The sequence below is a fragment of the Rattus rattus genome, chromosome 11, assembly GCF_011064425.1.
Source record: "Rattus rattus isolate New Zealand chromosome 11, Rrattus_CSIRO_v1, whole genome shotgun sequence".
In the NCBI taxonomy this organism is placed as follows: Eukaryota; Metazoa; Chordata; class Mammalia; order Rodentia; family Muridae; genus Rattus; species Rattus rattus.
Window position 1 is genome coordinate 53,487,203 of NC_046164.1, and position 12,281 is coordinate 53,499,483.

Sequence of the window (12,281 nt, forward strand, 5' to 3'; positions counted from 1 at the left end):
GCTAATAATCATGATTTATTTATTTATGAATGAATGACAAGAGGAAGCCTTATCCTATCTAATGGATATCAGTTGTGATTTTTTTTTTTTTTTTTACTTTTTTGGTTGCAAAAAGAACTACTTTAGTAATCTAATATTTCATGATTTTGACATGCTAAGAATTGTTCTTTTAAATACTCCCAGTTTAAGAATGATTATTAGTATAACACGTTAGGTGAGAATATAAAATACTGCTGTTGGCATGGGTGAGGCCTTTGTAGCTCTAAGGAATCTGATAATTCATAATAATAGACAGCATTCCCCCTCCTCTCTCAGTCCTTATTTATTACCAGGTATAGTTGTTCATCTATGGACTTCAGACCTCAAAAGCTGCAGTGAGAGGGCTACCTTAGGGAGGAAGCAGAAGCAGCTTTTGTGGCCTTTGAATTTGCAAAGTGTCATTTTCCTCTGTTAGCCCTGGTGTCTCTTTAGAACTTAGGTTTGGTTATGGGTGGAGGGCAGTGAAAGTAGACTTATTCTACTGCAGTGGACTTGGCATGTTTCAGTCTGCACCATCTCAAAAGCAGACACAGAAGAAAATAGCTTCAGTTTAATAGCTGCTGACTCAGCTATATTACCATGTCTGTATGTATGACATTTTATACTTAGAAACATGTATTACATTTTTATGCTATTGGGAAAGTAGTACAAATTTTAGTTTTAGATATTATAGTCTTTGACTTAAAAGAATTGTTAATTTTAGCTGTTTCACCTTAAACAGAATAGATTTGAGGCTGGGGATTTAGCTAAGAGGTAGAACACTTCCCTGGCACACACAGGTCCTGGTCTGACCTGGGGGCACACACTTGTTCACACACATTCATGGCGCAGTGCACTTTTTAAACTACCATGTACTTTGTAACTTCCATACTAAATGGATATATCTTAGCTTTGAAGAGATCGTTTAGTAGTTACAAAAGGAAGTCACCTGAGAAGGACAGGAACTGACCACAGTGTGGAAGAACCACTCTGGCCCCTGTGTAGAACAGTGCAGAGTGCTGAAGGGTTGGAAGAGAAGTCATCTGCTGTGCTGGTATTGTGTCCAGAAATGGATGGCTATTTAGGTAGAGTGCTTGCTCTTGCCAAGTGTGTCAGTACATACTTATAATCCCAGCTACTTGGGAAGCTGAGACTGGGGGATCAAAAGTTCATCTCTAGCCTGAACAACTTAACAATGTGCTTCCCTTCCAACCAAAATGATTCTGAAGTGTTAACTCTAAAAGTTCTGCAGAGATGAGAAATATCATAGCCCAAGACCAGAAGTGGGCCGAGGCTGTCTTCCCCCAAGTCCCCTGGTTCTGCTGTTCGCAGTGCCTCTGCATCTCACTGTATGTGGTAAAGGAGAGACGTGGGCGAGGTGGTGAATAGCATAGACCTCATACCAGCCACATTTTGTATTACGGTTTGCGTTGGATTTTACTTAAATGTGGTATTTTGTCGTTTCAGGAAATGTTTGCCTATTTATCCACCCAACTACAGAAGTTGGCAGAGGCCCACAATGAAAGACTACTGAAGACACCTCACAACCCCATATCCTTAGGTGATTTTCTTCCCTTAATAGAAAGACACTTGGGATATTCTTAGAAGGAAGTCGTCATTTATAGAAACAGTAACTTGTTTTGATTATGCTGATATTTTTAAATCAATCTCAGTATTAATTGGTAACTGGTTTACTTGGCCTTTAAAAATGCTTTAATGTTTCTCTAATGTAAAACCTAAACAAAGCACCAACATGGTGTTTTTAGTGCCATTGCTTGTTTTCCCCGGCTTCTGCATGTTAGGAGTACTGTTGTGAATTGATCTGCTGATATAAGGACTGGGATTTCTGTCCTGTAGTTTGAGACTATTGAAATGAGCATAGTGGGCTAGAGAGATGCCCGGTGGTTTAGAATGCTTGCTCTTCTTCCTAGCTCTGCCTTTAACTCCAGCTCTAGGGAATCTGCCAGCCTCTTTTAGCTTCTGAGGCCCCTAAGCACACATGCACGTGTCTACAAACAAATACATAGATAGGAAGCACTTTTAGAAAGCGAATAATTGAGCCAGGCTGTGGTAGCATATGCCTTTCATTCTAGAGGCAGCCTTGAACATGGGCTACAGAGGGAGTGCCAGGATAGCCAGGGATACACAGAGAAACCCTGACTCAAAAATAACAAAAAAAGTGAATACTTGACTTTTACATACTTAACTTAAAAGCTTCAAAATTAGTTTATGAATATATGAATAGTATAGACTATGTTTTATATTTCTTATCCAGTTGAGGAAAGTGAATCATTATAACTAAAGCCTTTTTGGAATGGGCATCTATGGAGAAAAGTGGGCCCCAATACCTAAAACATAGCCCCTAATCCTTTGCCCACATAGCAGGTCCTGCTGGGTAGTTGGAGCGTCAGTTTTACCATGTTTTGCTGTCCGCTCCCTTTCCCTGCCTCTGATGTGGAGATAATAACCCATTGTGCAAAGCTGCCTAAGGATGGTCGGGATGTCTGTAACAGTGCAGCATGACAAGCAAGGCTTCAGCCAGCAGTGGCTGTGGCAGTGGTGGGTGCAAGGGTGCAGCTTACCACGAGGTGTCAGAGGGACACTTTTACCTCTGTGTGTGCAGAAATTGATCTTGGTCTTATATGGATTGAGATAGAGGACTCCACATTCTTACTGCTTAAGTTCTTCCAAGCTAGTTGAATTCAGTTAGCAGCTCCATTGATCACTTCACTGTCCAATGTATTTAGCTGGAAAATTAACTTTCTAAAAGCAAGATATGGGAATTTTGTCCATGATTGTGAACATGTTTTCTCAGAATTAAATCTGTCTGGTATGGAAACAATACTTGCTATAATTTATCAAGCACAGTAAGGTGCTGCTGTGCCACAAGACAGTGCACGACAGCAGTGTCCTTACCATTGTTTTGAGTGGTTTGTAATCCAAAAGCTTGCTGGCTTTTCTTCTCTCCTAGCTATGACACTTGAGACGCTAGATGGGCACCAAGACAGAGCTGTCACGCAGCTCGGCTCAATGCTTTTTACCAGACAGGTCTCTGGAGCCAGGTGAGTGGATGGAGAGACGAGTTCATCTGCTTTCCTATCCCCTGTAGGACACGGTGATGTCCCTCCTCCAGTAGGGACAGCTGTAGCTTTTGGACCCTGTTTGTTTTCATCCTGTGGTTTTTCTAGTGGATTTTCAGGACTTGTGTAATCCTATAGCTTCCGAGCTCCACTTCCTAAACTTCCAGAACTCCAGAGCTCAGATGGAAGGCGCTGCTTAGGCTGTGCCGAGCGAAAGCCCAGCGGTGCGACTGTTCCAAGACACTGAGGCTGTCGGTTTGGGCCTTAGTACCTCCTGGGTTTTAGTGCTTGGCTTTTTGCTGATTCCAGATTTTTTGCTTTTTTTTCCCCAGCCCTTCTTGCCCTTTGCTGTCCTGTATAGTGATTTTGTGAGATAAATTATTCTTTTTGTCTGACTTCTTTACACCACCCATCCCCACATAATGAGTTTCAAGTTTTATTACAATAAAAGTGCTTGTGTTGGCTTTTCTTTAAAAAAAAAAAAAAGTTTAATCAAGAACTCTCCTCAGTAGTCCATCACTGTATATACTGACCTGTGCCTGAGAATTCACCGTGGCCAAAGAACAATGAGGCTGCTCATGCCCCACCTCTGGACTCTGTGATCAAAGTTTAGGAAGACAGGAGTCTTGTTTCAGGGCCTCTCTGGATAGATTGTTGTTACCGTTGCTGCTGCTGCTGCAGTGGTTCTAGGATTGAGCGGAAGGCCTGAAGCAAGGTGGTAAGCAGAGACCACAGATAACATCCCCAACTCTTGATTTTCAGGGTCTTACAGAGGTTTCCAAACTGGACTTGAACTTACTATATGGCCCACTCAGGCCTAGAACTTGCAAGTCTCCTGTCTCAGCTTCCCCCATAGGCCTAAGTTGTGTGTAGATTTTTTGTCCAATTCTTTCTGAGGTGATCTTCAGTACTGTCATTGTGATAATAGAAATATGGCATCTTTCCTACCAATTTCAAGTGGACATGTTGTTAAGGAAATTCTGTTTTTTAATTGTTCTACTTAGATTTATATTGCTGTAATTAAAATACTCCGACAAAAGGAAATTAAGAAGGAAGAGCATTTCTGTAACTTATCCTGCAGGTCATGGTCCTCCTCAAGGGAAATCAGGGTAGCAACTCAAACAGGAACAAGGACCACCTGCCTAGAGATAGTAATACCGTGAGCTGGGCCCACCTGTGTCAATTAAAATCTTGATCCCCAAGATAAGCCAGAGGCCAGTCCATTCTGAGGTCCATCTTCCAGTTGACGGTAGATTGTATTGATAGCAAAACAAAACAAAACACAAAAAACTAACCAGAACACTGAACTAAGAGAGTCATGCTGTTCTTGGCAACTACAAAGCATACTTTCCACTCACATTTGTGTGGCATCAAAATCAGGTATTTTAGAGAAAAATGATGTATCTTAGTTTAAATGTTTTTCATCATATACATCTCTGAAAGCAGTTTATTCTGACTTACATTATCTCAGTCAGTGTTCTATTGCTAAGAGACATCATGAACACAGGACCTCTTACAAAGGAGAGCATTTGGGCTTGCTTACAGTTTCAAGAAGTTTTGTCCATTTTTATCATGGTGGAGAACAGGGAAACAGCAGGCAGACCTGATACTGGAGAAAGTCGCAGAGAGTTCTACATCTGGATCTTCAGGCAACAGAAAGGAAGAGAGAGTCACTGGGCATGGCTGTGCTTCTGAAACCTCAAAAGCCCACCTCTAGTGACACACTTCTTCCAACAAGGTCACATCTACTCCAACAAGGCCACACCTCCAATTCTTCTAAATAGTGCCATTCTGTTGACTAAGCATTCAAGTGTATGAGCCTAAGGGGGCAGTTCGTACTAACAACCACCACATTTGAGAGGACAGAATGCCTGTGTCAAGGGGCTTGGGTTTTAATGTGCTTTGACTGGATCTTTCCGAATCTGGCATGTTGTGAGCTAGCTGCTCTGGTAGCTGGTAATGGAATTTGGATCCTCTGGGTACTCTGAAATGACAGTATGAGCTCTTAACCATGAGCTATCCATCTGGCCCTTAGCTAGGGACTGGCTTTGTGGCCTGGCTGGTCTTGGGATTCTCCTGCCTTCTAGTTCCAACCACAGCTTGCTAATGACAGCTTATTCAAAGAAAAAAATGAAAACTTAGGTCAGTATAGCTTTTAACTTGAGAAACTGTCTGCATGCCAAATAGTTTTGATGCTTTTGGTTTGTTTGTTGTCAAACCCACCTTTCTCTCCCCTCCTTCCCCCAGACAGGGTTTCTCTGTGTAGTAGCCTCAGGTATTCTGGAACTTGCTTTGTAGACCAGATTGACCTCAAACTCACAAAGATCTTCCTTCCTAGTGCTGTGATTAAAGGTGTGTGCCTCCACACCCAGCCTTTAATTGGTTTCTTAAAATCTGCTTGTGTCTAAGGAGGCCATGGAAGTCAGCCTTAAATAATGCATAAGCTGTTGGTGGCTGTTGCTGTCTGCTGGCCACCTCCCACTGAAGCAGTTACCTAGTTCCTAGATCCCGCTGTGGCCCCTTCATTGCACACTGCTGGCTGCATGATTGAAATGTTCATTTGTTGATGGTGAGGTGACAGTAAACCAAAGCATTTTGGCTTACATAGTTGATGTCAGATTCTAGGTTTGGCCTAAAACTAAATGTCTTATTACTTCTCTGAGGACGATATGAAGATGATCTTCCTGCTCTCTATTACAGAAGCTGAGTAAATGGTCATTACTAAGCAGGACTCTGCAATTGTATTTTACAGTTTCATTTTAAGCTGACAGTTTGTTTGCACCGGCCACAATTTATGCCTGTGTCTAGCTTCTTAACTGGTGGCTGTATAGCTTAGTGAGACAGTCGCCTTGTTTCGGGGTGGGTGGTATCTATCAACATCACGAGACATGTCAGGTTAATAAATCTTTTTCCCTTTCAGGGCTGTGCCTCTTGGGTCTGTGCAAACTGTGAGTGGCCATACTTTCCGAGGCTTCATGTCCCACACAGATAATTACCCCTGTGCTTACCTCAATGCAGCCGCAGCCATCGGGATGAAGGTGCAGGATGTGGACCTGTTCATAAAGAGACTTGACAAGTGTTTAAACACAGTAAGGAAAGAACAGAGTAAAGCAAGTGCTGTGTCTGGAGCTGACGGCAACAAAGCTGAAGATGCCGACGTTGAGGAAATGGCTCTGAAACTAGATGATGCGCTTGGTCACGTGGACCGAGGCCCTGCTTTATGACACAGCTCTCTTTTTGCCAGTTCATACAAGCAGCTTAAACAGTACATGCAAAGTTTTTGAATTGAGAATTTTATGGAGAATATTTCATCAAGGAAGAGACTGGTCTGAGGGTAGCCATTGGTGATTATTTTTCTATCCTTAGATTGCCTCAGTCTTTATGATTCTTAACAGGTTATAACATGCAGTTGCAGTGAACACAATTCAGACGATTCTTACTAATATAAAATATAAAGCTACATGTAATTCTCATTCAACTACAGAGTGCTGCTTCTTAGCCATTCTTCAGCATTCAAAGAGTTTTTCCCCCAATCACACAGAATTGAGAAAGATCTGTTTCTAATGCTGCTAAGTACCAGATGTTTATTTAGCTGTCTCAGTGCCTATAGAAGGGACGTTTCCCAAGGAAACAGAGCCAAGTCATAAGCTTAAGGGCAAGTGTCCTCAACTGGACTGGCTTCATTGTATATGTGTGGAATTCTGGAGTGACTGGAATTCTATGCCCAGTACCCCTAACCATAATTTGTGTTAGTTATAGAAAACAAAACAAACAAACCCAACCAACCAAACAACAAAAACACCAAAAACAAAACAAAAACAAGACTGGGGGCTTGGTGAAACCTCTTGGAAACAACTATGCCAAAGCCGTGTTTCTCAGACTTGCTCTGCAGAGCGTCACTCCACCCAAAGCATATTCATGGGGAGAAGGAGTCATAGAGGAATAATTGGGGGACATGCCTTTGTAAATTTGCTCCTGGTGTATTAAATGCTACAAGAGGATTTCTTTAGTAAAATGGGCCTGCTTTTCCCAACACAATGGATCAAATGCGTTAACCTCTGGATTCTACTCTTGTATTGGTTTGGCACCAAGCTGTATATATGAAAAGGGAGTCTTCCTTGTATATGATCTTAGAGGGTTTATAAAGTTGAACTTAGCAGGAAAATGTTTGGAGTGTGTAAGTTGGACCCTGTGAGCCACTGATGAACATGCAAGTCAAGGCTGGATGGAGATAAAGAACTCACTTGCAGATATCTAGGTGGTTCCTTAATGTACTCTACCTTTGGGGACCAGACACTAAAGTGGCTCTTAGGTAACTATAGTAATTTATATGGGAGTAAATACTGGATTGAAAATCTCTGTTCGTTTTCTGTGTGGATCTGGGACTGCACCATAGTGAGATGAAGCCACAGAGGCCAAGTCTCTGTGGAGCCTACAAGGGAGGGTCAGATGATGCCGCTGGTGGAAATGCTGGCAATGCAGCTTCCTACGCATCAGGCCAAAATGATTTTCTAGAACAAGTGATCTATACTGTGTGATCATCATTTTGCTTAAGAAAGGCCAGAGTCCAGAGACGAGATGCTTCCTCATCTGCCGAGTATCAGCAGTTCTTGGGCGTCAGCTGCTGAATAGATAATAATTCTAATTGAAGATAAATTACATGAACCCACATGTGAATGATAGATATGGTATAACATTTTATTGCTGGTGCATAAAATCTGCTGCAGTTTTGGTTATTAACCCTTTCCTTTTTAAGCACTTTTAAATTCCAGCTCTGTTCCTCCTGGCCCCATGCTTGACCCTAAGGTCACAGAACTCACGGTGGAGGACACCGTGCAGGCCTTGGCTAAGACACTACTACTGTGGCCCAACTCCTCTTATAATAAGGCCTTAAAGTAGACTTTAGAGGTTGTTTTTTAAAGGCACTGGGCTGGAGTACGCTGCCTAGAGAAGAAAACTGAATCGCGGGATGTTTGGTCTCTGGTGCACCTTACTCACATTGCAGGGAGAGGTGTTTTCAGTTGAGTCTTAACTTGGCCCTAGGTCTTTGCTGATGTGTTCTTCCTGTCAGGGATGGTGTGACAGAGCCTTGTAAGCCTGTCTTAACTGTAAATCTTCCTACTGGCTGTGGTAGTAGTTGAATGCAGCTATACAAGATGACTTATGTAATACAGTTCTCTTCCACCTTTGATGTACAAATGGTAAATTTAAGTATGATTTAAATAAATATTTTTCTAATTCCTTGACCCAGCACGTAATTATTCACTGACTTTATTTCTTTAACCACAGGAAAGTAAGGACTGTCACTGAGGTCCTAGATAGACATAATATGTCTATGCTATGCTATCACTTCCATAGGTGTTAGTGGGACTTACACACATATTAAGTATGCGACCTCATCCTGACAAGTTCAGTTCTGAGTCTCTTCACTGAAGTAGGCAGCCAACAATTAACAACAACAGCAATAAAAAAAATTTTTGTTGCAGTAAAATTATAAAAAATGTTTCTTTTACCCTGTACTAGGGTCAGCATCATGGTGCCCCGTGACATCTGGTAGAGATCTTCATCTCAGTCAGCAAAGTGTCTCACACACTCTGCTCCATCTCATATCACACTGCCGATGGCTACTCTCTGATCCTGACAACAATCTCTCTACCTGTCTAGTTCCCAAGGCAGGCTGCCACCATGCCAGACATACACATCCCAATTCCGTGGTGGCCCAGTGTCTCCCGCCATCACACACTCTCTTGAATTCAATTAAATTGCCAAATAAAAGAACACACAACACAATAACCTCTGATCCAGTTGATAAAATATAATTGCCCACCTAGATAACATACAGTTTGCTCATCTAGATACACGAAATCCTGTACACATCCATCCCTTAAGAATATTCATAACAATCTGTAAATGTGCAGAGAGGAATCTTAACATCCACCTCCATGTTCTCAGCTGCTGCTGCTTCTCCTCTCTCTTGCTTCAGTTCCCTCCCCCTCTCTAAAACTTTTCTCCCACCCATCCTTCCTTCTCGTCCAATGACAGGCCTTGTTCTATCCTATACCTGCCTTCACCTGTATGATGATGTCATCCTACACATATTGTTCTCAGAGAAAATTTTGAAAATTTGGTGCAGATAAAAATTGGATTTCCTTTGCCTCCCAATCTAGGATGCACTAATTTTTGCCAAGCTGGGGAATGGGTTTGTTTTACATTGATGAGACTGACCTTATATGAATGAAACCAAGTTTTATATGCTCAGAAGTTGGTTAATTTTAGATATTTCATAATTTCTGAATAATTTGGTAACCAATTGGCCATGCTTATAGCAGAATGCATGTGTGCATGCACATGCATGTGTGCATCGGGATTGTCTAACCGGTGCTAGGTGCTTCCTTGTCTGGCTTTGTTGGCTCTGCTCTTTGGCCAGCCTTAGTCTGCAGGTCTGATTTGATGCCTCCTTTATGCCTTACATTTTACTTTTATTTTACCCCGTGGTCTGTGTGATATAAGATGATGCTTTTGCAGCTAATGAATATTACTTTGTAACTTACCAGCTAATATTCTGCAGTTCAAGCTAAGGACTTGGACAAAGTCAGATTGTGTTTATACCATTTTTTTTTCTTTTTTAAATCAAATAATGCCAACCGGAGCTTTTGGGGGAAAGGTGAAGGAAGGCTGAGTCTAACTATGACTGGGGGTGGGAGTTTGAGCTTCGATACTGTGATGTGGACATCAACCTCCTGACTTGTGTATTATCAAAAGGGGAAACAATTCCAGAAATATTTTTGGTATAGACTGTTTAAAAATAAAAACAAATTGTATAATTTATTACATGAAATAAGTTTTTAATAAATCATTGACAGTACTTTATATTATTTCACTGAATCATGACTACAGTTGAAATCTGGAAGGACAAATAACCCACACTCAAGTCTTGCACTCTTTAGTTTTATTATCACTGCTTGCCCAGAAGTCAGAAAGTAAAGTCTAAGTTGGAATGGGAATCACGTGTCATGGCTACTGACTGTAGGAGGTTGATACTTAAGAGAATTTAGTGAATTTTAAAAGAAACACTCCAGGGCAGACAAGATGGCCCAGTGGGAAAAGGCACTTGCCACCCAGTCTGACATACCTGTTGACCCACATGATGGAAAGAGAACTGACTACACACACACCATTGTGCATTACACACACAAAATAAAACATAATAATTTTTAAAAACCTGTCATTTGAAAATAAGACATACCTGTCAACTTTATATTTTATTGTTGATCTGTGCTTTTTTTTTCTTTTCTCCACCTTTATTAAATTGGGTATTTCTTATTTACATTTCAATTGTTATTACCTTTCCTGGTTTCCAGGCAAACATCCCCCTAACCCCTTTCCCCTTCTATATGGGTGTTCCCCTCCCCATCCTCCCCCCATTAATGCCCTCCCCCCAACAATTACATTCACTCAGGGTTCAGTCGTAGCAGGACCAAGGGCTTCCCCTTACACTGATGCTCTTACTAGGCCATTAATTGCTACCTATGAGGTCAGAGTCCAGGGTCAGTCCATGTATCGTCTTTAGGTAGTGGCTTAGTCCCTGGAAGCTCTGGTTGCTTGGCGTTGTTGTTCATAAGGGGTCTCGAGCCCCTTCAAGCTCTTCCAGTTCTTTCTCTGATTCCTTCAACGGGGGTCCTATTCTCAGTTCAGTGGTTTAATGATGGCATTCGCCTCTGTATTTGCTGAATTCTGGCTGTGTCTCTTAGGAGAGATCTACATCCGGTTCCTGTCAGCCTGCACTTCTTTGCTTCAGCCATCTTATATAGTTTGGTGGCTGTATATGTATGGGCCACATGTGGGGCAGGCTCTGAATGGGTATTCCTTCAGCCTCTGTTCTAAACTTTGCCTCCCTATTCCCTCCCAAGGGTATTCTTGTTTCCCTTTTAAAGAAGGAGTGAGGGGTTGGGGATTTAGCTCAGTGGTAGAGCACTTGCCTAGCAAGCGCAAGGCCCTGGGTTCGGTCCCCAGCTTCGAAAAAAAGAAAAGGAAAAAAAAAAAGGAGTGAAGCATTCGCATTTTTGTCATCCTTCTTGAGTTTCACAAGGGTAATTCCAGCATTTGGGCTAATATCCAGTTATCAATGAGTGCATACCATGTGTCTTTTTCTGATTGGTTACCTCACTCTGATATGTGCTTTTTGAAATTAGGCATTTGCCGTTAAGTGGGAGTTCGAGTGTCCTTGTTACTTCCCTGTGAACTCATGATATAACATCTCCAGATCTTAGTCTCATCAGATGTGGAATGGAGACCAATGAGGATCAAGTGGACACTAAGTGCAAAGATTATTAATAATTGTTTGAGGGCCTGAAACAATGTGAGCCTATAAGGAGTGACATTCTTGATAAGCCATATTGTATTAAATTATGCTACATTTAAATGAAAATGTGTTGTGAAGTGGATTATTGGTGAATTTTACACATTCTCTAGCGGAAATTCCAAAAACTAATTTGATTTTAGATGACCTTTTTTTTCTGTTTTAATTTTCAGTGTCTCTCTATTTTGGCTTTTAATGAGTTTCCTTTGGTGTTGCAATTACATTTGAGAATTAAGGAAAATATTGATGTGTGCTGACTTTTTTGCACCTGAAGTTACAGATTATAACCTAAGAGACGTTCAGAGCAAGTTCACGTCACAGTTGACTTCTGGAGGGGCGTGTTAGCCTGCCGCTGATTGCTGTATAGGCAACATGACTGATGTAGAGAGCCTGTTTCTACATAACTTCACTGTGGAAGGCGGCTGGTCTGCTCCTACATTTACCCATGAAACAGGCTCCTGAACCCAACTCTAGTACACGTCTTTTGGATGTATAGTCCTTTAAGGGAATTCTTAGATCTCTCCTCAAAATGTGTTCACCCTCAGCCTTCCTCCCTCAATTATTCATACTCCTTCCCACTGTGAGGCCAAAAGTCTAGCAGCTTTGACTATCTCACATTCTGTATTTATATCAAGAAGTCATGCAAATCTGGGTATGATTGTGCATTCCTGCAATATTTACAATCAGGAGACTGAGACCGGAGGATTGAGAGTTCAGGATCACCGGGGCTACAGACCGATGAGACTGCCAATCAGTCAAGTAAATAATAGCCATGTTGTACTTACTTTAAAAACCTCCCCAGAGTCAAGCCCGACCACCTCTCT

At 41.7% G+C, this 12,281-nt stretch overlaps 1 protein-coding gene across 2 annotated transcripts in view; it reads left to right on the forward strand.

Annotated features, from left to right (window-relative positions):
* The window catches only part of Sepsecs (Sep (O-phosphoserine) tRNA:Sec (selenocysteine) tRNA synthase), a 28,910-nt gene extending 20,562 nt beyond the window's left edge, over positions 1-8,348 (forward strand). Inside the window, exons 9-11 of one of the 2 annotated variants that reach the window (XM_032916166.1) lie at positions 1,486-1,579; positions 2,990-3,080; positions 6,117-8,348. In XM_032916166.1, the coding sequence (XP_032772057.1) occupies positions 1,486-1,579; positions 2,990-3,080; positions 6,117-6,171 (240 nt within the window). In that variant the 3' untranslated portion in view covers positions 6,172-8,348. Of the gene's footprint in view, positions 1-1,485; positions 1,580-2,989; positions 3,081-6,018 lie in introns of both variants that reach the window. The other variant, XM_032916165.1, reaches the window with a different exon arrangement.
* The last annotated feature ends 3,933 nt before the right edge of the window (positions 8,349-12,281 follow it).